The following is a 25,355-nucleotide window of genomic DNA, read 5'->3' on the forward strand; positions in this document are numbered from 1 at the left end:
TGGAACATAACATCTAAATCCGGATCGAGGCTGAAATCATGTGATCGGCGCCGATCACGTGATCAGATCAGGACAACCCTAGTCAATATGTAGTTTTTGGTGAATACATCATTTTGAAAACAATAAAAAAGTAAAATAAGCCCTCTTTAACATGTCTCAGAACTGACCAACAATTGATGTTATTGTATGAATCTAATATTTATTTATTTTATTGTAATGAATCCATTTTCTGTGTGTAGCCAAAGTTCATTCATCTTGTCCTTTTTATTTTTATTAGTGTGCATTGTTGAAATGGAGGCTCGCCAGTATGCCTGTGCAATTAATCACATTTTAAACATCAACATTCAGTCATTTTTATGATTAATGAAGAAATTTCACGATTTGTTTTGTGCAAGAATGCAATCATTAGAAGTGTGTATTGTTTATAATCAGCAGAATAATATTGAAAGCCGTGTTTATTTGCTTCTAATACGACAAAATAAAAAATAAAAAATTGTGATTGTGATGAATTTATTATGAGGTAACAAATTGTGATTAATTTCTTTAGTCGTATTCCTCAGCCCTAAACTCAAGCAATTTGTCTGCAGATGAGGAACAAAATGTATAATATAGAGCTCAATAGTCCTGCCCACTTCAAAGTCTGTTCTGATTTCTGAAGTACATTTTCTATTTGTTTTATTTCCCCATAGACTTGTTGAAAAATCCAAACATTAAGAGCTCAAAAACATTATGGCAACTAACCAGCTATGAAGTAACTCATTTTGGTAGTTTTAAAGCACATGAAAAATGAAAGATTCTGCAAACTGTTTTAATAAATGTGACGAAAAATGTACTTCTGAAACCAGTCACTGTTGAGCTCCATGAGGTACAAATCAGGAGATGAAGACAAAATGGCCACAATATAATGCCCTGTAGAACTTAGAGTTACTTACAGAACCAAGATTGCGTGTTTTGTTTTGTATTAAGTGTTTTCTTACATCTCTGTGTTTGCCCAGCAGCCTGGTCAGCCTCTCCACCAGATGAGTGACGAAGATGACATCCATGACGTCAGTGAAGTGCGCCGCCCTGCTGGTGAACGCCACCAACTGCTTCCCCAGTGGCTGAGCATTACTGGTGTTCACTGAGATCTGAAATAAAAGACATTCAGAATTTAAACTCGCTTCAAACATTCATTAAATCCATATCTCTTAAACAACTTTTTTAACAACCAATTAACTTCTCGACAAGATCACGCGCTAACTAACACATTCACACAGTTAAGTTGTGTGAAATGCCTTGCCCAAGAGCTCAACTACAGTATGAACCAACTTAAGTTCTTACTCTGCATCATGCTAGAGGTGCTCTCCATGTATGTATATGGTGAAATGTTCAGCAGTTTCCATGGTGACACAACGCACACATTAGGAAACATGAACTATTTGAACTATAAAGCTGCTCCCATAACTATTGGAACGATTAAGATTCAACATATACAGCATGCTTTCTTGTTAATTACTGCCTCCAGATGTTGTGTCTTTACATCATATTGTCAAGAGGAGACAAGATGCCCCCTCTTGACAATTGGCCACCAAATACCTGGGTACTTTTAATAAACTTCCTTACAAAAAATCTGGTGCTTTCTGTGCTAATGTTAACTTAAAACAATTCTTGATGAAGTGGAGGCAGGCTGGTGCCACCTAGTGCCTCCGCTCAATTTCATTTCTCTCCAGTGACTAGGTCAGGAATCAGAATACACGAAACAGTTTGCAAAAACCAAGGAAGTTGTAGACCGAGCACCGGCCAATCAGCAAAGAGCTGTGAAGCCATGGCGTCAAACTCAAGTGCCTGTCTGGGTCCCTTTTGTGGTACAGCACAACAGATGGATGGATGTAGACGAAGACAGACATTCTGTGTTGGCAACGATTCCCGAGATCGAGGATTTAAAGCCGGAACAAAGAGTGACTGGTTAAATAAATTATACCCACCTACCGTTGAGCGAACAAATTCTACTGCTGCGAGGTCAGATGGTTTCCATGAAGTGAAAGTGGCTGATGAATCAGATTAGATGAAGTGTGCTGTGTCCTCCTAAGGGAAATATTTATCGTTGATTAAACTCCAACCTATACAGGTTTGGAGCTTTTTTATCTGTTGTGTTACGAATGGTATGTTGTCAATATACAGGAAATTAACATGTAGATGTTTATGGATATTTAGTTTTTAATAATCTCGTGGATGGGGGTCATGACCCCATAAATAGTCACAGCTTCTGCTCACTCTATCAGGCCTGATGAAGACTCATAAGTAATTAAAATGCATTGGCGTGATCATTAATAAAAACATTGCAAATAAGAGTGCTTCTGACATCTTCTTTCTGCTCAACAAGAATACAAGCCCTCTGGTCTGATGAGCTAGCCTGATTCATCAGCCAGTTTCACTTTGTGGAAACTGTCTGACCTCGCAGCATTAGGATTCGCTCGCTTGATGGTAGGCAGGTACTTTTCTTTTTAACCAATCGCTGATGTTTGGTCGTGACGTATGTAATCCGGCAAATCCCATAGGAGGAAGGGCAATAACGTCTTTTCCCTTGATAAAATTCACCAAACATTCTCTTTGTTCCGGCTTTAAATCCTCGATTTTGGGAATTGTTGCCAACACAGAATGTCTGTCTTCATCAACATCCATCTCGACCTCTTTGTTTACTGTTGTGCTGTACCACAAAAGGGACACAGACAGACGCTTGAGTTTGACGTCGTGGCTCTTCACTGATTGGCCGGTGCGCGGTCTACAACTTCCAGGGTTCTTGTAAACAGTCCAGTGTATTCCGATTCCTGACCTAGTTGCTGGAGAGAAATGAAATTGAGGTGGCTCCAGCCTGGCTATTGCTGAGCACCTGTATGTGTAAGTTTTGATCCAGTGCAGCTCTCCAATTTTGTCACTTTTTTTAAACATTACCAGCAAAGTTTTAAAATAATGTGAAAACTCAAAAGTGTAAAATGGATTCAAACGACACATGTTCAGGAGCCTGTGATCGGTACGGGCTTTAATTAGAGCTTCAGACAGAGCGGTGCCTTCAGTTAACTTCACGCTGCCAGAGAACGTTGATGACATCTGAACACCTGTATAACCCACATCTCTCTAATCTAATTTAACTAGATCGATAAAAAAAAGAGAGAAAAGTGAAGCTAAAACATTGCTAAAATCCCCAGATAATCCAAGAAAAATGCCTGAAATAAGACGTCTCTAATCCACTCTCCAATATCTCCTTTATTCACTAAAAGAATCAGATTGGTTTACACGGGCTCTGGAGGACTGCGTGAGTGTCTTAAGTCAATAGAAGGTGCAGGTGGAGACAGCGCTGGAGGCTACACAGGATTCACTAGAGATGTTTGACTATTGTGAGATATGGCGTTATTAAATCTTGCCTTTTAGCAGTTTGTATCACAGCTCTACAAATCTGTGAAGGCAGACAGGCGGAGTGCCACTGTAAATTGTCAAACAGAGCCGCGAGATCACACCTCCGCTGGGTAAACAAAGTGCAAATGAAGCCGGATATAAATAATGTGGGTGATGTTAAGTAATCCATAGTAAACACATGGGAGAATGAGGAGATGGGAATAAATTATCTGGAGAAATTAAAATTAAAATTTGTTGATATAAATTGGTACAAGATTGAGAGGTTACAGTGTGTAACTATGGTTCTATGAGTAGCAGAATTGCAAATGAGCTGCTGCTGTTGTGGTTGTTGTATTTTTTACTGTTGGTTTTGTAGTTTTTACTGTTGTACTCTTGTATCTTTACTGTTGTTGTAAGTATTTTTACTGTTGCTGTTCTTGCTAGTATTTTTACTGTTGTTGTTAGTATTTTTAATGTTGATGTTATGATTTTTACTATTGTTGTTGTTATTATTTTTACTGTTGTTTTTAGTGTTATTACTGTTATTGTTGTTGTTGCTGTAAGTATTATTATTATTATTTTTTACTATTATTGCTGTTAGTATTTTTTAGTATTTTTAATGTTGTTGTTGTTATTTTTAGCAGATATGTTTATAATTAAAAAAAAAAAACAGTTTTTATTGCGGGGAAAGTGAACTTCAACCTGATCTTGATTTCGGTTAAAATTTTTTAGGTTAATCATCGAAAATAATGGTTGAAACTTTGGTCCATTATAGTCGTGCTTTATATGTAGAAGTGTAGTAGTAGTTCCAGAACTACTCGGGGAATTGTGCTGTTTTGAGCAGGATAATTACATTTCTCGGGTTATCTCATTAAATATCAGTAACATTACAGCAGTCTATACATTTTCTGTGTGTATTTCTATGCCCATAACCAGGCCGTGGGCCATCTGCCACCAGGGCCCAGAGGAAAATATGATATTTTTTATATATTTTACTTCAGTTTATAGACACTTTTTTATGACTTTGACAGACTGAAAGCATAGTTATTGCAGTTATTCATCTAATAAAAAGTGTTAAGACTTTTTTGGTTTTGTTTTTGACATCTTGTCCTTGAAAGAAATTTTACAAGTAGTAGTTGAGGATAGCCGTGGAATAACAAAAACAGCTAATAAGTTTAAGAATATATAATTCCTGCTTATTTTATACCTACTTAACTATGAGACCCCTTAGAGAATCATTCTACTCTTCAGCACAAACCTGAGTGAGTTCATGAAATGTTACGTTTAGTACTAATTAAAACAAAAAAGCACAGGTTAAGTTGTGTGTCTTGCCCAAGAGCACACCTACAGTATGAACCAACTAGACTAAATGACTTGAGTTCTTATTAGTACTTTGGATCACACTGGGGGTGTTCTACATGTCTATGGTGAACTGTTCAGCAGTTTCTATGGTGACACAATGCAGACATTAGGGAAACGTGTGGAAAAAATACAAAATGGATTTAAACGACACATGTTCAGGAGCATTTGTGTGATTGTTTCTGGACATCTAGTCCTTGAAAGAAATTTTACATTTAGTACCAATTACAAGGAAGAAGTTGTCGGAATTATTCTCTGTGTTTTTAATGCTTTATTTTAATTCAACCATATTACTTGTTCACTCAATGTCCCTTGACATGATGTGTTATAAGAGATGTCAATGTCGGGGTTCTGAAGTGTCAATGGGGTTGGGACATGTTGTTTGGACTTTGTGATGTATATGAGACAGAAAAGGCGGAGGGTCTGAACACTTTAACATGTGCTAATCCATGATAACTCTGTCTGGGTCAATATTACTGTGAATTTCCTGCAAAAACAAGTTATACAGTCAGTCAATATTTTGACAAGATGGTCAGTATAAAGCTACCTGCTCTGCTGTACTAAAGGGGGTGACGTGAAGAGATGCTTGTGGCTTAATCCTGTAATCAACCTGAATCAGAGACGTGTAACTGCTTGAACCAATAAAGAGACATGTCTGTGAACTGCTTTAACTCTTCTGGACTCTCTTTAAGACTCTTTTCAGGCTGCCTCCAGGAGAAAGCTGACAAAGTACTACAAGAAAAAAAGGTTGAGGATAGTGTGACATAACAAACACAGACTGTTTATGCAAGTTAAAAAATATATACCCCTTACAGAATCATTCTACTCTTCAGTACAGACCTGAGGGAGTTTTTACTTGTAGTACTATCTATCTATTAATGCAAGGAACGTCTGTCTGTGTGTTTGTTTGTCTGTTCCACGCATACCTCTCGAACCGCTCATCCGACAAATCTCAAATTTGGAGGGTGTAATCCTAATGGGACGAGTGTGTGCAGTGCCAAGTTCCATGATTTAGTGCAAAAAGTGCCAAAAATCTGCTTATTCTAAATCTAAAAACACTTTAGGAGTTAGTACGTATCTATAATGAGTCATAGATGTTATTTATTCTACCTTCTACTGCTCAAACTTTGTCATAGTACAGAAAATTATTCCAAAATTCTCCTCTGGTACAAAGAAAAAGTCGCCACAATAAATATTTTGCAACTCTCTATAGTAATTTTCGTAACAGGCCTAGATTTAGAATACTTAGGACAGATTTAGACCTGCTTGAGTCCTGAAATGCATTTGCTATAATACATTTTTAACATTACAATTTAAGTCTGGATTTGGACTGGAAGTCTGGATTATAGATGAGTCTTGGTTCAGTTTTGTTTATAAGAAAGAAGCACTACAAGAAAAATGGTTGAGGATAGTCGAGATACAACAAACATATTTTTTGTGTAAGTTAAAAAGATATATAACACATAATAAACTATGAGACTTAGTAATAGTAATAATAGTAATAATAATAATAATACTGTAAATAAAAAGAAATGCCTTTAGGGTTTTGCTTTGAGATTGTGACGGGTGGTGAAAGATGATGAAAGGAAATGATGATGGTGAAAATAATATTAGTTTAAGTATGGGACTAAAAATGTATTTAAAAGTGGGGAAGAAAAAAAAAAAAAGAAATGCCCTAAAAATTATCCATCCATCCTTTCTTCCGCTTATCCGGGGTCGGGTCTTGGGGGCAGAAGTCTGAGAAGGGCCTCCCAGACGTCCCTCTCCACACACACTTCCTCCAGCTCTTCCGGGAGGAACCTGAGATGTTCCCAGGCCAGCCAAGAGACATAGTCCCTCCAGCGTGTCCTAGGTCTTCCCCGGGGCCTCCTCACAGTGGGACATGCCCGGAACACCAGGCATCCAGGAGGCATCCAGCACAGATGCCCGAGCCACTTCAGTTGGCTCCTCTCAACGTGGAGGAGCAGCAGCTCTACTCCGAGCTCCTCCCGTGTGACTGAGCTCCTCACTCTAACTCTAAGGGAGCGTCCAGACACCCTGCAGAGGAAACTCATTTCGAGCACTTGTATCCGCGATCTGGTCCTTTTGGTCATTACCCAAAGCTCATGACCATAGGTGAGGGGAGGAACGTAGATTGATGGTAAATCGAGAGCTTCGCCTTTCGACTCAGCTCCTCTTCACCACAACGGTTCAATAGAGCGACCGCATCACTGCCGACGCTGCACCTGTCCACCTGTCAATCTCACTCTCCATCCTCCCCTCACTCGTGAACAAGACCCCGAGATACTTGAACTCCTCCACTTGAGGCAGGGACTCTCCACCCATGATTAAAAATGATACAAGGAAATGATGATGGTGAAAATAAATATTAGTTTAAGTACAGGGACTAAAAGAGAGAGAGACAATAGGAATTTCAATTATGAATTGGCCGCAATGTGTCAATGTTAGGGAGCCTTGCGGTGTATTTATGTTGCACTACCGCATTATTTTTGCTTGATTTAGCCAAATTTGTGTCGGTGTGGGTGGTTTGGGGAAATGGAGGGTTTTTTTGTTGTTGTTGTTGTTTTGTATTTGTTGTGGGTGTTGTGGGTGTTGCTTTATGTTTTAGTTTTAGTTTTATGCTGAATATTGTAATTGTTAAATGTTGATTGTTGTTTTATTTTCTAAATGTTATATTCCGTTGTCCTTAATTTAAAGAAGAAAAAAAAAAAAAAAAAAGACGAGCCTTCTTCCAGATTCGGAATACATCGTGTCCATTCTACACTTGAGTACCGACCTGAGTGAGTTCGTGCAGCACTCTGGTCAGCTCGCTGGCGTAGGGACACTGGGTGTAGTCGTCCTCTGCCCAGCGGCCCAAGCGGTCGCACCTCCTCCAGGCCTTCTTCTCCTTTCTCTCCCCCCTCGAGCGGGACGAGTGAGGGGTGTGGCCTGAGGGGTGAGGGGCGGAGCCAAAGGTCGCAGGGGCACAGGGCAAAAACGCCAGGATGCCAGCTAATGTCTTGGGCCACCTGTAGAGAAAAAAAATTCAACATGATGTATCTTGGAGTTGATTTTAATTTAAATTTTTAAAAGTCTACCTTTTTAAAAGTCTACATTTGTTTAATTACAGGTGTTTTTTTAGCTCAAAAATACAGAGAAAAAACTGACTGAGCTGGGTCACCTTTCCACAGATCTGACCTGCAACTGCTACTCTGGTTTGGTCTCCATGAAGATAAAAAGGTTTAATGTCATACTGTGAAACATTCCAACCAAAGCAATAACATCTACATGGAGAAAAGCAGGTGGCGAACGCTCCAACACAAACGTTACACAATGCACCTTTAATTTAAAATGTAATCACCATATTTTTCAGACTACAAGCTGTACTTCTTTCATAGTTTGGGTGATCCTGGGACTTAAATATTAAAATATACCATTTCACATGTTCATTATTTTCACACTGACATGCGCAGGGAGGCGCTCTAGACTTGTCTGCAGCTCACTGTACCACTGTCACTTCACTCTCTACTGCGCAAGTCTCCTGCCGAAAGAGCCTCTGTCCTGCCGCAAGTAGTGAAATATTCAGCCGAAAACAGTAATCAAGCAGCAGGAAGAAAGTTTGGAGTGAGCGAGAAACTTGTGAGGGATGGGATGAAAGCGAAGGAAACTCTTAACTGCAATGAAGAAAACAAAAAAAAAGCCAATCACAGACTAAAAGCTAGATTTAGCAAGAGTTGGCGGAGTTGCTCAGAGATGAAACAGAGGATGAAGAATTCAATAGATTTGGTGATTTGGAGTGAGATGGAGAGTTTGGTAAACTTATCCCCTTAATGCCTGAATTTATATAGATATATATTAAAAAAAAACAATGTGTGTGTTTTTGCCTTTAAGTAGAGAGTAAATTTTGTTAAGATTATTAATTTGACTATAGCAATAAATAAATAAATATAAATTAGGTATGTTGAAAATTTGCGACAACTAAAAACAAGTGCTTGCCAAAGGTTCCTAGGAAGGTTCTGCATATGTACTAACCGGACCTGGGGGGATGCAGCTGTAATCCAAACAGTTTGAGCGTATATTTGTATATTTGTGACAGTCGGTGTTAAGGGGATATTATGTTCTGTTGTTTATATGTAGTTAATATGATTAACTGAGATTCAGGAGCAGGACCACGCCTCAGCCGCCCTCTCCTCTCACCAGCGAACCACAACTCACCTCGACCACGCCTCGAGTTTCCCAGAAGCCTGTATGTAGCAGCCTTTCCCATCATCCCCATCAGCCCCCACCCATAGTCTCAACCCAACCATCTCTGCCCCTCTTCGTACATTATCAATAAACTTCTCGCATCTATGTCGTTGTTCGTGTGGTCCTAGCTAGTGAAGGTATAGTTACGTAAACATACCAGACGCCTGTTCAGCCTGTTGTTCTCTATTCTATTACTATAACTTGCCTTTCAGGATGAAATGTCTGTTCCAGGTCTCTGATTTTATAAAATAAATCCCCCCAAAGATGTGACTTTTTTTTTTTTTTTTTTCCATTATGCATTTTTTGGCTGGTGCGATTTATACTCCGGAGCAACTTATAGTCCGAAAAATACGGTATTCATTCACATTCATTCAACACACATTAACACATTCACACAGGTAAATTGGGTGAAGTGTCTTGCCAAAGGACACAACTGCATGAACCTAGAGGACCAAACCAATAATGACGACATAAAAGAGGATAACTAATTTAATCTAACATAAAAATAAGAAACTTTGAACAATACACAAGAGATTGGAGAACAAAAAATGCACTGAAAACCTGTTTTTTAATCAAATATTGTAACTATGTGAGAAAAGGATCAGTCCGATAATAAAAAAAAATGTGTTGCTCAAATGACATTAAAATCATCTTCATTAATTCACGCACAATATTTAATTCTGTTCCAGCTCTAATGGTTTTGCATAGGCCAGAACACTGACATTTCACAAACATTAACCTTCAGATTGATTACATATTCTCTTGACGAGCCATAAAACATGTATTAAGCATAAATGAAAAAATGTTGGACTTTAAAGAGAAACTTCACGAGTTATTAATACTGCTGCCGGAGAATAGAGTCATCGTTTCATGGTCTAAAAATAGTCCCCTCCTCAACACTGTGATGAGGAGTCAAAGCTTTAACCTGCTCCACTGCCCAACCCCGTCACGACCGCCACGGTTTTACAAGCAAATGAGACTCTTCATTTTCTGCCCCACGGTTTTTAGTGTTTCGGTGAAGGAAGATCTGAGTAGGAGTGAAAGGTGAAACCAAACAGAGGCGTCCACTGATCTGCAATTCACTGGTTAAAAATGCATCGTGTAACTTTTCTGTTGGAGGGATCATCAGATACTTTTCTTCATGGAGATGTTATTGCTTTGTCTGAAATGTTTCACAGGAATTAAACCGTTCTATCTTCATGGAGACCAAACCAGACCAAGTTACAGCCTCACAGTCAAAATGTATGTTTTTTCTCTGTATTTTTGAGCGAACTCACCTGTAAGTAAATAATTTAATTAGTGCTGTCATGCGATTAAAAAAATTGAGAGATTAATTAATTATGATCTGTAATTAATTAATCTAATTAATCTCATTTTAAATCTCACCTAAAAATTGCTGAGAAAAGCCTTCAATTTGAGGTATTTTCATTTAAATTCATTATTACATTATTGTGGCAGATCAAAAGACTGATATAGAACAAAAAAAGTGACTTTATAAAGTCATTTATTGTTTAACAAATCTCTCCAAATTGGCTGTTGAGCCCAAGTCTCCATGAATAAGAAACTGTTTGCTGTAAAGCAGCAAAGACGAGGAAATCTGAACATAATAACTTTTGTCTACTTAAAGACAATAAAAAGTCCAGTCTTTCCTTAACCATATTAAAAATATTATTGATAGAGAAATGCTTTATATATGAGATCACTGGTTTTAGTCCTGGTTTAGACCTGGTTTAGACCTGCTTTAGTCCTACTTTAGTCCTAGTTTAGTCCTGGAATGGATTAATCCTGGTTTTAGTCCTGGTGTTAGTTCTGGTTTAGTCCTGGTTTAGTCCTGGTTTAGTCCTGGTTTAGTCCTGGTTTAGACCTGGTTTTAGTTCTGGTTTTAGTTCTGGTTTTAGTCCTGGTTTAGACCTGGTTTAGTCCTGGTTTTAGTCTTGGTGTTAGTTCTGGTTTAGAGGCGCACAGCGTACGCGAGAAAACACAGTCCACACGCGGCTCATGGGAGGACAGCGATGTTCGCGCAGGGTCTACGGAAGGAAACATGGTCCGCGCGTTCTCAGGTTAACGACGATGACGTTGTGTGTGTGTGTGTTGTGTTGTGTGTTTGTGTGTGTGTGTTGTGTGTGTTGTTTTGTGTGTGTGTTTGTGTGCGTGTCCCCTCATGTGGCAGGTCACTATAGGACAGTAGTGCAGACATCATGAGTCTATGCAGGTTGTTTTCAGGCGATATTATATTTGTTATTTTCTTTTATATTTCACGTCGGGAGAATAATTTCCAAGACACGAATGTGTTTTTCCCTGTGCACTGCTGCCTCTGTTCTACTGGCTCTTCGACCTCGTCCATTGTGCGACTGACGCTGCCAACGTGAATATGACGTTTATATCTCTCTTACTGCGCGCGTTTTGTGTGGGTTTCCGGCAATGAGTGGAATTACCGAAAATAAAAAAATGTATAAATGTGTTTCTGTGTGTGTGTGTGTTGTTGTTGTCCCAACAACACATAAAAACAGGTTTTATAATAAAGCAACTCACATACAGAAACACTAACGTTAGAGATTAAAAATGAGATTAATGCGATTAAAAAACATAACGCGCTAAATATGACTGTAATTAATTAATCGCAATTAACGCGATAATTTGACACCCCTAAATTTAATTTGAATAATAGTTTAATTAACCCTTCCAGACTGACAGTATCGTATATCAGGGAATATGTTCATACAATACAGTTGATAGACTGTATATATACATGGACATAGATAACCTGCTACCTAGTGCTGTAGTACTCCAGACCGGTCTTGGTCTTGAGACCGGCCTCAAGACCGTTTTTGTGCCGTCATGGTCTCGTTTAGACTCAACCACGTTTGAACTTGATATTGTCTCGGTCTTGAAGGAGTTTGGACTTGGTCTTGTTTCAGTCTTGAAAGCGCTTTGACTCGGTCTTGTCTTGGTCTTGAAGGCGCTTTGACTCGGTCTTGTCTTGGTCTTGAAGGCGCTTTGACTCGGTCTTGTCTTGGTCTTGAAGGCGTTTGGACTCAGTCTTGTTTCAGTCTTGAAGGCGCTTGGACTCGGTCTCAAGGTCTGACACAAGTGATAAACTGGTAGATAATAAATTTATAAAAAAAAAAAAAAAAAAAACATTGATATAAATCTTTCAAAATAACTGTAAAATAGAAATGAATGTAGAAAATGACAAAGATGATCTAGATTTGGCCTTTGTCTTGTCTCGGTCTCGACCCTCAGAGGTCTTGGTCTCGTCCTGGTCTCGTCCTGGTCTCGGTCTCGATTAGTGCGATCTTGACTACAGCACTCCTGCCAGCCACTGCGTTCCAAATAGGAAGTGAACATGGTGACACTTCCGGCTCCATCAACTCTGGTTCCGATGTAGTGAGCCTCGTAAGTTTGGATTTAAAATGTTCGTATTAACCCGCTCTACATAATCATGGTTTTATTTGACTATTTAAATCCCTATTCCTGGCTCTAAATTCAATCTTATAACTTCCACACTCCCTTAGTCCACTTCTTTACACAATCTATGCTACAGTTATTGTAATAAAAAATGTGGTTTCTCATTATAAAAGTCACAATACTGTAACTAAAGGTAAACTGTGCAGCTTTTCATATGCTTCGTCATCTGCTTTTCCCACGGACATGTCATTCGTTTGCCTCCAATATCCCACAACATTCGGGCTTATCTTCCCCCAAGCAGCATGTTTATTTTATTATATTTCTTTCATTCATAAAATTGTGTCATAAAGTTAAGCATACACGGAATGAATGAAATGAAATTAATGAATAATGAATTAAATCGTAAATGCTAAGCAGAAAGCAGAATACATTTCCACTTAAGTCATAAACATAAACAGTAAATTACAGTTCAGATCTGTGTAAAGACGTCCCCCGCTCACAGTGAGAATGCATTTTTTAGGCAATAAAACTCCTGTAATTTAATAAATGCAAAACAGATTGTGGCGCCTTGTCCCAGGGGAAATCTCACCCAGGGGAGACAATAAAAGAGCATTGTTTCCTTTATCTCATCGTGAACACAAATAACACAAGTGATAATCTTTCTCCGAGTGTTTTAATAGCCACTAACATTTGCATCATTTTAAACACAGAAGGTGACAGAAGCTCTGAGCGTTTGTCCACTGATCTGAAGGTTGCTGGTTCAAATCCCGGTCTCGACATAAACATCTTTGGGTGAGAGATCAGATCCACCGACCCACAGGTTTTGGGAATTTTGGAATTGGCTTGGCTTGGCGGGTTTGCGGACGGGTAGTGGTTACACACGGGCGGGTCAGGTGAATCAAATGGACGACGGACGGGAGAAAAATATTTGACGTGCATCCAGGACGTCTGTTGCCGTGGAAACAAGTGCCATTCCCTGGTCTTTGCCCGGAACGATGGCAGATCAGGATAAGAGAATGACCTTAGTGTTTATTTATTTATTTATTACATAAAACCCATCAGCGGAGGCGATTGGCTGGTTTAGTCCTGGTTTAGACCTAGTTTAAGTCCTGGTTTAGACCTGGTTTAAGTCCTGGTTTAGACCTGGTTTAAGTCCTGGTTTAGACCTGGTTTAAGTCCTGGTTTAGACCTGGTTAAGTCCTGGTTTAGACCTGGTTGAAGTCCTGGTTTAGACCTTGTTTATGTCCTGGTTTAGACCTGGTTAAGTCCTGGTTTAGACCTGGTTTAGACCTGGTTTAGACCTGATTAAGTCCTGGTTTAGACCTGGTTAAGTCCTGGTTTAGACCTGGTTAAGTCCTGGTTTAGACCTAGTTAAGTCCTGGTTTAGACCTGGTTAAGTCCTGGTTTAGACCTGGTTAAGTCCTGGTTTAGACCTGGTTTAAGTCCTGGTTTAGACCTGGTTAAGTCCTGGTTTAGACCTAGTTAAGTCCTGGTTTAGACTGGTTTAGTCTGGTTTAGACCTGGTTTAAGTCCTGGTTTAGACCTAGTTAAGTCCTGGTTTAGACCTGGTTTAAATCCTGGTTTAGACCTAGTTAAGTCCTGGTTTAGACCTGATTGAAGTCCTGGTTTAGACCTTGTTTATGTCCTGGTTTAGACCTGGTTAAGTCCTGGTTTAGACCTAGTTAAGTCCTGGTTTAGACCTGGTTTAAATCCTGGTTTAGACCTGATTAAGTCCTGGTTTAAACCTAGTTAAGTCCTGGTTTAGACCTGGTGTAGTCCTGGTCCAGTCCCGGTCCAGTCCTGGTCCAGTCCTGGTTTAGACCTGGTGTAGTCCTGGTCCAGTCCTGGTGTAGTCCTGGTTTAGTCCTGGTGATCGGCTCAGTGGTTGCAGCGTGTATATATTTATGCAAATGACACTGGTTCAGTCCTGGGTTAGACCTGATTTAGTCCTGGTTTAGTCCTGGTTTAGTCCTAGTTTAGACCTGGTTTAGTCCTGGTTTAGTCCTGGTTTAGTCCTGGTGTAGTCCTAGCAATCGGCTTTGTGATTGTGGCGTGTATATATTTATAATCCGCTAATGACATGGTGTAGGTTTAGTCCTGGTTTAGTCCTGGTTAAGTCCTGGTTAAGTCTTGGTTTAATCCTGGTCCAGTCTTAGTTTAGTCTTGGTTTAATCCTGGTCCAGTCCTAGTTTAGTCCTGGTTTAATCCTGGTCCAGTTCTGGTGGAGTCCTGGCGATCGGCTCAGCAGTGGCGGCGTGTATATATTTATGCTAATGTCACTGGTTTGGTCCTGGTTTAGACCTGGTACAGTCCCGGTGTAGTTCTGATTTAGTCCTGGTGTAATCCTGGTTTAGTCCTGGTTTAGTTTTGCGGGTCTCCAAAATGGACCCGTGGTGGAAAAGCGCTGTAAAAATTGTGACCATTTACCATTTACTGTAATCCACCCACTTCATCCATGACAAAAAAAGAGAAAAACTAAATTAAATCTGAGAGAGAGACAATAATTACTCCATGTGCCACTGAGAACAGTAAAAGAAAAATATTAGTGAAACGGAAACTCTAAAAATGTTAAATGTAAAAATTCATGCAGTGATCCAAATGAAAACAAAGCACCCGGCCCTCACCGTAGCTGGATATAAACCTTCTTTCCCCCTCTGTTCTGTGCTCCTGCTCTCCTCTGCGGTATACTCTGTCCATCGCCACACTGCACATACTTAGTCATAAATTGCATTAATTTCAGCCTGAACAAAAAAGAGGACTCATTTTCCACACCATTACTCCACAGCTCCAGTAAAACAAAGGCTCTGTGCTCTCACGCTGGGATCCAGGCCGATACGACGCACTGTACACTGCACCAGCACGCCCACCGCACTCCGGACCAGCGTGTGTCTGCAATATTATCAGTTTAAATGAATAAATAAAATGGCATGAGGACAAAAAGAAACAAAAATGTAACAAATTATAGCCCAGCGTCAATCTTGTAATAAAGAAAATGTTCGCTTAAATTATATTGTCTATATATCTTGTAAGACATTATGCAGGATGTGAACCATTATCTAGTTGTATGTCCCAGAATCAAAAACTGACAAAAAAAACAACAAAGATGAGTGGGTGTTACGGCCTCAGGCCTTAGTTCTAATTTGTTTGTGTGATTTTTGCCGAGTTCTCTTGATTCCTGCTGCAGGAGGGCTGGTCCGTGATTGGTGGGGCAAGTCTACGCCCACCTCACCTGCAGCCACCGCCCCCTATTTAAGGAGATTGACAACACCTGTTTGGGGCTGCTGGCCTTGGTGGCCAGTCTGCAATTTTGTGTTTGTTTGTGTGTTTAGTTTAGTTCTGTTTTGTGCCTTTTTTGATTTGGTCACTCGATTCTGTTTGTGGGCTTATGTGGTTTAATTTGGGGAACATGTGTTTAGTTTCGTGTGTCCCTTAATTTTACCACTCGTTATTGTGTGAGCCTGCGTGACCCGTTTTGTGGCACAAAACCCGTTGTCTGTAGTTTTGTTTCTTAGGTTATTTTCTGTATATTTTAGTCTGTTTTGTTAATTTATTCAATTTTACATCTTGGTTTTATTTTTTGTTACTTCTCTCACCCCAAACGAACTGGGTCGTAACAGTGGGTCTGGAACCATTCTGTCTGCCCAATTCCAAAGAGCGTGATTGACAGGTGGGTTAACCAATCAGAGAGACGCATTGATCCATTGTGGTTAAAAACACACGTGGAGGAGTAAAAAAGGGAAAGCACAGATTTCTGGTGAATCAACAATCTTGGCACCAAACTTTTACTTATATCAGGTAAAAGAAGTTATGCATTTTGTTCTGAATGATACAAGAATTTTAGAGAAAAGCTGTCATCTGCATTTGAGAGACACGGGCTACAAATAAGAGCTGTACCCCTGGAGATAAAGAGAAAGAATCAAGAGAGTGATTCAAGTGTTGTTTCTTTCTCGCAGAAGTTTAATGCAATGAGGAGAAACAGCGCGAAATCCCCCAAATGGTGGGCGAAGGCAAGAACAATCACTAATACAGTCTAAGCAGTCGATTACGGATACGATTACAGTCTCCTTAAAACAGCAATATTTCTGAAAAATAAAATGCAGTAAACATTTTAGTGAACTCTTAACTCTCTCTTTACTTTTTACTGTTTTTAACCATTTTCACTCTTAGCATGAAATCATATTATGAATTACGTATTATGATAGGCACAGAGCATAGAATTATAGTTCGACATCGGCTCAACACACACTGCTGCCATTGCCTTGTCGCTGTGGTTTCTGATTTATAGATCTGCGTCGAGGTCTATGCGCCGCAAAGTAATTCACTGCCACAACACTAGGAGGTGAGGATTTAAAACTGGCGTTCGTGTATACAAAATGAAGTGGGAAAGTGGAGTACTGAAAATGTATGAAGAGCAGATGTAGAGAGGACCAATCACAGCCCTTACTGCTGTCTAGAAAATAGTTAGACAATTTCGGAGGTGCACGTCAGTCGACGCAGATGCTCTGTGTTGATGACAGATGATTTGACGCATGACCATAAATTTTATAGAGAGTCATACAATTTTAACACACATAGATCCTTATTTTACATTTTGTTGATATTGTTAAATCACAATATTGATGTAGAACAGGGGCTCAATACGTCTATCGCGATCTACCAGTCGATCGCCAAGGTCGTGTGGGTAGATCGCCGTGTCTCGTCTCGGACTCGCGTTTGGACTCGGTCTTGTCCCTCACTCAAGGTCTGACACTCAACAACAACATTTCATAACGGCCGCTGCTGTTGGCAATAAACTTGTAGCGGGTGCAGGAGCGTGTGGGGCGTCTCAGTGCAGCCTGTGCGCTCATTTGAAACCTGCGGAGACTCTACGGCGCATCACAAACACACACGCTCCCTATGCACGGCTCGTCTGCGACAGCGTGTGCCCTCGTGTACCAGCGTGCATCACAGGGCAGGTTCAACTTCCTAAACATCCTACCTGTCCATCTGCCTCACGTCAGCACGCCGCCCCTCGCCTTTTCACGCTCTCGCTCCTTCCTGCGTACAGCGAACACAAGCCCCTCCCACAGTGCGCTGATTAGAAGAGCAAGACCAAACGTGAAGCAAAAATTAGTCTAAATTTGTGTTACAGTGTTGGCACAAAGCAGGTCTACAGCATAGAGCGGATCTACAGAACAGAACTACTGCCACATTTGACTGAAATTCGCCTAACAAAAGTGCACAAATGCATCTGTGTTTGTCACGATGTGCGTTTGGTTTGGTAAACGTGCAGAGGCTGGTAAATATCACTGCAAAACCAGAAAAGAATGCAACTCCAGTTTGGAACTTTAAAAAAACAGGTTTAAAAAATCTTCCTTCACTTTTTTTCACAGTTTTGTGTAAAGTGCCAGAGGAAGTTCTCTTAAAGAAGAGGTTCTCAAACTGTGGGTGAGGGTCCAAAAAAGGGGCACAGAGTGTTTCAGTGCAGTTTGCTTGGCTTTGTATTAGGTAGATCATTATGACTTGATCATTTTGTAAGTAGCTCGCATGCTGAAAAAGTGTGAGCACCCCTGATCTAGAACAACTTAATAATACAGATCCATTGACTTCCTGTTAAAACTGCAGAACTGATGAACACTGCCTCTTTGTTGTGAAATTTCAGCCATAAAAAAACAAGCAGAGGATTTTAACTGTTTAACTGCTTTTGTTAGAAATTTCTATGTGAGAGTTTAAAACCCTATATTACCCAGAGTCTGAATATGTGGCTGGGGATACGGGATGGGGGTAGGTGAAAACTGACATTTTTTCTAAGCAGAATTACTCAAACCTGCAACTAAACTAAACAACTGTGAGTGACTTAAAGGTTGTATAGAGGATTTTCCAAGGAACGAGAAATCCAGCGACTGTTTGTCCTTTTTCAAATGTTGCGCATGCGTGAAACCACCCCCCCTCCCCTACAGCTCCTACGTAGAAACGCCTCCTCCCGCCTCCTCCTTACGCCAGAAACAGGTTTGTTTACAGCCGGTGCGCTGCACATGACTTGTAAACAACTAACTACAGTGTTGGTTAGGCAAGACGGAGAAGTGAGGAGCGGGGGGAGCGGGTGTGCGGACATTTCGTTCGCGGACGAGAAGTGAGGAGTAGGGAGAAGAGTGGAGCAGAGAGAGAGGAGAGGAGAGAGGAGCGGTGCGCGGAGATTCCGTGCCCGGAGAAGTGAGGAGCAGGGGGAAGAGCGGATCGGGCAGCGGGGACAGGAGCAGGAAAGGGGTGCAGAGAAGGTTGCGCGGAGATTCCGTGCGAATGAACTAGCTACAACACGCAGCAGCAAGCGGACTCTTTCTTTGCCTTGAAAATTACGTTTTCAGACATAGGATATCGCTTTCGTGTCCTGAAAAACGTTTGTCTAGCTCTTGGAAATAAAGTACGTTTTCATAATAAGCAGAAGTGACCTGTCCAGGAGTAATTTGGCGTCTTTAGACCCTGCGTCTGCTTCAGTCGCGCCATCGCTGGAATGAATCTATAAGAATCACCTTAGTTTGGCTTCGCTGCTTTTCCCCTTGTCTTCTTCTTTCAGCGACCTCAAAAACGGACTTTCTTTTGCGGCGAACTGCTCCTGGATTCTTGTCGCCATTGCAACAAACTTTGTGCGAACTGCGAGGAAGATATAGGTCAAAAAAAGCCGCTAAGAACTGTTGCGTTGTTGGAGTCTGTGCGTCTTGCGTCTGTGGACTGCGTGACAGTCGTACGTAAACCACGTACCGGCGGCGCGCAGGCAAGTCAGTTACGCTAGAAACGTAGGGAGATTGATTGACAGCCTGTCAGCTCACAGATAACGAGGCAGTGTCGTTATCTATTGGCAAATGTTTAGCCCCACCACGTCCAGAGTTGATGAATTTTTATTCTCTTTTTTTTGGTCATCATAATTACAAGGCTACTGCATCTCTATAATGCTATCATTGACAACTTGAAATAAAAAAAAATCCTCCATACAACCTTTAACTATGTGAGAACACCATTATACCATGATAAAAATCTCATAAAAGGTGATTTTACAGAATATGTCCTTTTAACATTCTTTTTCATTGTCCCCAAAAGAGAAAACCACCTGATACTGATGTCTTATTTAGTCTACCTTTCACTCCGGGGCCATAAGCAGTAACATAGAAGTTGATAAACGACTGGCCTGAAGGCTGTTGTCCTCCATTTTATGTCATCCCTCCATCGTTGCAACAGGTTGTGTCCTTTTAACAGCCCCCCGGTAAAGTCAGGGCTGTAATGTTTGTGGGACTCCCGATGCCTTATTTCCAATTATTATTAAAATATATGAAGCAGACACACTCACTGCTGCACTCTGGGCTGGTCCTTGAGATTTAATGAGCCAAGAACAAGCAGAGCAGAGGAGCCAGAGCTGGGAGTAAAATGGTAAATAAAGTAGCCAACAAGAGGTTTAGTAGCACAACAATGTAAACAATAATACGGCAAACTAAGTCAACATAAAGTGCTCTTAATATTTTATACGCTAACTTCTACTGCTGTAATAATAATGAACGGTTATGTTGCGTGCTTAAAATGCATTGTGTAACTTTTCTGGTTGGGGGTCCGTCAAATTTCTTTTCTTCATGGAGATGTTTTTAAATCTTTCTATCTTCATGGAGACCAAATCAGATCAATGAAAATGTCAAATGTGTCGCATAAACGAGTTTCCTTCATCTGAACAAGCAACAAAACTATTGCGGTGTAACAAAATTGAGTAATTTTGTAAAATATACCAAAAAATACAGCAGCCCACGATATCGATATTGTATCATCACATTAAGTTATGTGATTAGGGCTGGGTATCATTAAGAAGTTGCCGATACAATACATACCTCAATACCTAAGGCCACGATACATACATACATACATACATACATACATGTATCTCAATACAGTGCACTTTCTGTTAGATACAATATATTTCAAATCGAGTTTTTCAATAAAAAAACAAAGGCTTTATCATGGCTGTGGTACTAAAAGTCTTTTTTAAACCAGTTTTTGTGCAAAGTGAATAAAAAACACACCATTTAATCATCAAAACAGTGAAAATGTCAAATGTGTCACATAAAAGAGTTTCCTTCCTCTAAACAAGCAACAAAACTGTTAGCCTGATTCATCAGCCGGTTTCACTTCATGAAAACCGCCTGATCCCGCAGACTTACAATTTGTTCGCTCGATGGTAGGCAGGTACTTTTTTCATTTAACCAATCACTTATATTTGGTCATGACGTATGTAATGCGCCTCTAAGGAGGTTAACTGGAATATTAAGCTTTTCCCAAATTGTGGTGGATACCTCTGCCACCACTCCATAGTGTCAGTATTATTTAATTTTCATTATTATTTACATTAAGTTAATTACACTACACATAATTTAATTCCGTTATTTAGACTTATGTTCTAATTTGAGTGCACGCATTTTAGTTAATATAAGTCTAATTTACTTACACTTGTTGTTTTTGTTTTTTTGAGCACCGGACGGAGGACCCTGGGAGAGACCATCAGAACTCAGCAAAGGGGGGGAGCACTATTTAGTTTGTTTTACTAAGTTAATTTGTTTAGTTTGTGTTAAGGTCACATTATTATCACTTATTATTTTCTGTATTATAATTATTTGATTAAGTTATTGGTTTAGTTAGTTAATTAGTGTAATTCCTCCCTCTTGTGTTTAGCTTTAGTTGGTCCTCAGGTATTTAAACACACCTGTTCCTTTGTCTGGGGGTTAGTTTTGTTCTGTTCAGTTTGATTTTGAGTTACCCCAGTTGGGCCCAGCTTTTTTGTTAATAATTTGCCTAATTTGAGCCTTTGTTAAATTATATCTTTTTTTGGCTTTATTAAATTTAAACTTATTTTTATACCTTGTCTTTGCCTTTCCTGTTTGGTCCACTACACAAATCCTGTGGGGAAGAAGGACAATAACATCTTTCCCCTTGATAAAATTCACCAAACATTCGCTTTGTTTCGGCTTTAAATCCTCGATCTCGGGAATCGTTGCCAACACTGAATATATGACTCTTCGCTGATTGGCTGGTGCCCAGACTCGCACTTCCAGGGTTCTTGCAAACCATCTAGCGTTTTCCAATTCCTGATCTAGTCGCTGGAGAGACATGAAATTGAGCGGAGGAACTAGGTGGAGACAGCCTGACTACAAAACCGTAGCTGCAACAAAATCATTTAGTAAAATATATCAAAAACACTCTTGGCAATATATCGATACAGCAGCCCATGATATCAATACTGTATCATCACATTAAACAATACGATATATGGATATTTGAGTATTTATGCTCACCCCTACTACAGATACAATGATAAAGTCCATGGTGAAGCAGACTGGTTGAGAGTAATACATTCTACACATGCGTGACTTTGAGTGGAGGAAGTCCTAATGGAATATAATGTTAAATTCATTTACCCGCCATCTTTTCACTCACCTAAAGTCGCCCTTGTTGTTGGTGACTCGGTCGGCGGGACAATATGGCGCTGACGTTTCCAGGACGACGATCTCCATCCCTTTAGAGCTGTTACCACGGAGACTGGACACGAGACACTCCCAGGTCCCGGCCAGAGACACGTCGATGTTGGACAGGACCACCTCGCTGCAAGAAGAAGGACAGAATTTAGTTCACTACAACCTTCACGTCAAAGGATAAGGGCAAAAAGGACATTGCTTCTCTAACTACAAACTAATCAGGACCGTTGCCATGACACTTGACACTATATATTCATTTCAATATTGTGTGGAGGCTAACACAATGCAAATGTAAATACGCTACTTTTGTGTCATAATCCAAATAATTAATTAATTGATCCTTATGTCCTGTCAATCATCATATCATTGCTGCACTCTCTTCCTATGACCTCTTGTATAAGGCATTTTATTATTTATTAGGAATGTAACGATATCCAAATCTTTAGGTACGATATTATCACGATATGCATCTCACAGTATGATATTTATTGCGATATTTTGAAGAGGCTGATATAATTGTAGATATCAAGGTATTTTAAAAGCAAAAATTATAAGATTTTGGTGTGAATTATTGCCATCATAATCCCAAGAATTCAAGTAAAAACATAATTCTTCATGTTTTTTTCACTGAAATGAATCATGGGATATGTAGTTCCTGATGTTTATAAGCTGTTGCTACTATAAAATTATGCATTTAAACAAAGGAACTTGTGTTTCAAGATATTTGTGTTTGTGTTTGAATGAATAATGGAAAAAACAGATAACGGCCGTTTCCCGTTTCTATGACTTAAACTGTGATGTCGGACTTTTGCACCGCATACGGACTAAACCAGGATTGAAACAGGACTAAATCAGGAATAAACCACTTTCAGTCCCAGTCTGGGTCCCGCTCTGGTCCCGGTCTGGTCCCGGTCTCAGTCTCTCAGTCCAGGTCTCAGTCCAGGTCTCAGTCCAGGTCTCAGTCCCGGTCTCAGTCCAGGTCTCAGTTCCGGTCTGGTCCCGGTCTCAGTCCCGGCCTCAGTCCTGGTCCTGTTCCCGGTCTCAGTCCAGGTCTCAGTCCTGGTTTGGCCCCAGTCTGAGTCCTGGTCTCAGTCTCAGTCTGGTTTCAGTCTGGTGCCGGGCCTGGTTTAGTCCTGGTCCAGTCCAGCATCGCGGTTTAAGTCACAGAAACAGGAAATGTCAGGTTTTTTTTAATTTCTCATTTAAACACAAAACCGAAACCTGAAAAAACAAATCATTATCCGGTTTTTCATTTTGGTTTTTGAGAGAAATAATGTTTTTTTTTTTGGTTTTACATTGAAAAACAAATGAATGAATGATGCACATGGATTGCAGCTGTAATGACCTAAAGATAATCAATCCCAAACTATTAATTTCCTGAAGTAGAAGTACTTAAGATAATCATTGTTAAATTTCTTTCACCACCATTTCTGTTACTACTACTTGCCTACTGAGTGAGTTTACACGGAAATATAAATATAGGAATTGCACTTTTCCTCCATAAATTCCCTTGCTTTCCACCTTTACATAAGTGTGCCAGTTGGCCTCGAGTTCAGGGTTAAATGTAGTTTGGGATTAGTTTTTTTAAGCCTGGGATTACTTGGGAATTCTGCAAAAAGATTAGAGTAAGTGGAGTGGTAAAGAAGATGTGAAGGTGACTGGGACATGTTCAGAGCAGAATATTCACTTCAAAACAGCTGCACAGGTACAAGCACAGGTACATGTTAAAATTAAAAGACCTGTATTACACACGCTTACATCTTCAAATTTTAAAATGCTCTGCTGCACTTTGTGATGTCATGAAGTGGATCTTTTCAAGGTAACAACAACATTTTAATTTTAGACTACTGTATCGCCGTTTCAGAAATAATTTGCGTCCAGACATACCGTTTCTGTGTCCGCAATCCTTCCCTATCCACACAGCTTTGAGCATATTTGTTTACGTTTTACCGAAACAAAACTTAAAATCACATGGCTCATTTGCATAAACTGAGCGCTCAAAAAACAGCTCGCTCCTCGTGTCGCTGATGCGGTTCAGCTTCTGTCGGACTAAAGGACATGACTCGGTGGAATGTGAGTGTTCTTTCCGTGACAGAGGGGTGTTCTGCTGATGGTGAGTCTGTTCTGTGTTTCTGTCGCGTTGGAGATGGTTCATGTTAAACTTTTCAGAGATTATACGTCTGCAGGTCGTACGCACAGACCGTATATATGAATGGACATATATTCTAGCCTCTTAGTGTTTTGGTGGTGAATTACTTCGCGGCGCATTGACCTACATCAGCGTATCAACGTTTTCAGGCGTCGGATCAGATCCATACTCAAATGAAATCGTGGGAGCTGGCGGCACCAGATCGTTCCGTCTCTGGAGCCGTTTTCCATCGGATTAGTGTGAACGAAAACTGCATCCACAACGAAAACAACTCGAATACGAACTAGTGTGGACGGGGTGTTAGTTCAGTAGGGACAGTTCCAGGGCTGAAATCATGCGAATGATGCTAGTGAAGGTGTATGGGGTTTAAAAACACAGTGGAGCACTTCCTGTATTACCACATGACATCACAAGGCAGTACAGAGTGTTTTCTGTTTGAGAGAAAAACAGCGTAAATTGAATATGCAGGGTTTTTGTGTTAAACATGTGTGAATGAAACTAAATGCAACTCCAGGTCTGTTTGTGATAATGAAAAAACTTTATAACAGATCAGAAAATAGCGTAAAATGGGCCCTTTAAGTGAACTGTTGACCCTGTAGTTGGTGGAAAACTCTTGTCTACACTAAAACTAATCTTTTTCATGATTTGCACAAAGATAAAATATTAAAGAATAATTGAAGCTGCAGAATCAAGTTTGATTCATTATCAAATCCCCATGACTAATCACTGCACACTGTTGTCCTTGAGCAAGACTATAACTGTGAGTCAAACGTCTCAAAAAAAGGTTTGAACTGCTGACCTTGTAGTTGGTTGAAAAATCCTTAACACGCTACACCAGATTAGATCTTTATCACCACTGAAAATATCAAAAATATGCACAGAAGAAGCACAATTACTCTATTTTCTGAGCTATGTTATAATGTTGTTTCCTCATCACAAACAGACCTCAGGTTTTCCACTCTTTACACTGACAAAATTTCAAAACTCTTCCAGGACTTTTTCATGACCTAAAGTGAATTTTCCATGACTTTACAGCACCTACAAGTGTAGAATTGATCAGAGTTTTAGGGCTAAATATGAAATGTTAAAACTTTCCACTCACCTTATGGTTTGGTTTTACAGTTTTTTAACATTCAAAATTCTGTCAGTGCATTTGTTGTTGTTTCTTTAAAACAAAAGACACATATGTTTGGAAATAATCATAATAGTCTAATGAGAACTTAACAGAACGCTGTAGTTGGGTGAAAGAGATACTAAAATTCCATGACTTTTCAAGGCCTGGAAAACAACATTTTCAAGTTTCCATGACTTTTCCAGGATTTCCGTGACAGTGGGAACCTTGATACCTGGAGTTGTGT

The 25,355-nt window shown here is 40.0% G+C and overlaps 1 protein-coding gene across 1 annotated transcript in view; it reads right to left on the reverse strand.

The window, feature by feature from the left end:
• The window catches only part of LOC110175781 (adhesion G protein-coupled receptor A3), an 820,856-nt gene that overhangs the window by 567,417 nt on the left and 228,084 nt on the right, over positions 1–25,355 (reverse strand). The window contains exons 8-10 of the mRNA XM_055162785.1: positions 21,811–21,975; positions 7,508–7,739; positions 978–1,127 (exon numbers count right to left, since the gene is read on the reverse strand). Coding sequence (XP_055018760.1) covers positions 978–1,127; positions 7,508–7,739; positions 21,811–21,975 — 547 coding nt within the window. The remainder of the gene's footprint in view (positions 1–977; positions 1,128–7,507; positions 7,740–21,810; positions 21,976–25,355) is intronic.

This window comes from Boleophthalmus pectinirostris, unplaced genomic scaffold, assembly GCF_026225935.1.
Source record: "Boleophthalmus pectinirostris isolate CB_2022bp ecotype Guang Dong unplaced genomic scaffold, ASM2622593v1 HiC_scaffold_5, whole genome shotgun sequence".
NCBI lineage: Eukaryota > Metazoa > Chordata > Actinopteri > Gobiiformes > Gobiidae > Boleophthalmus > Boleophthalmus pectinirostris.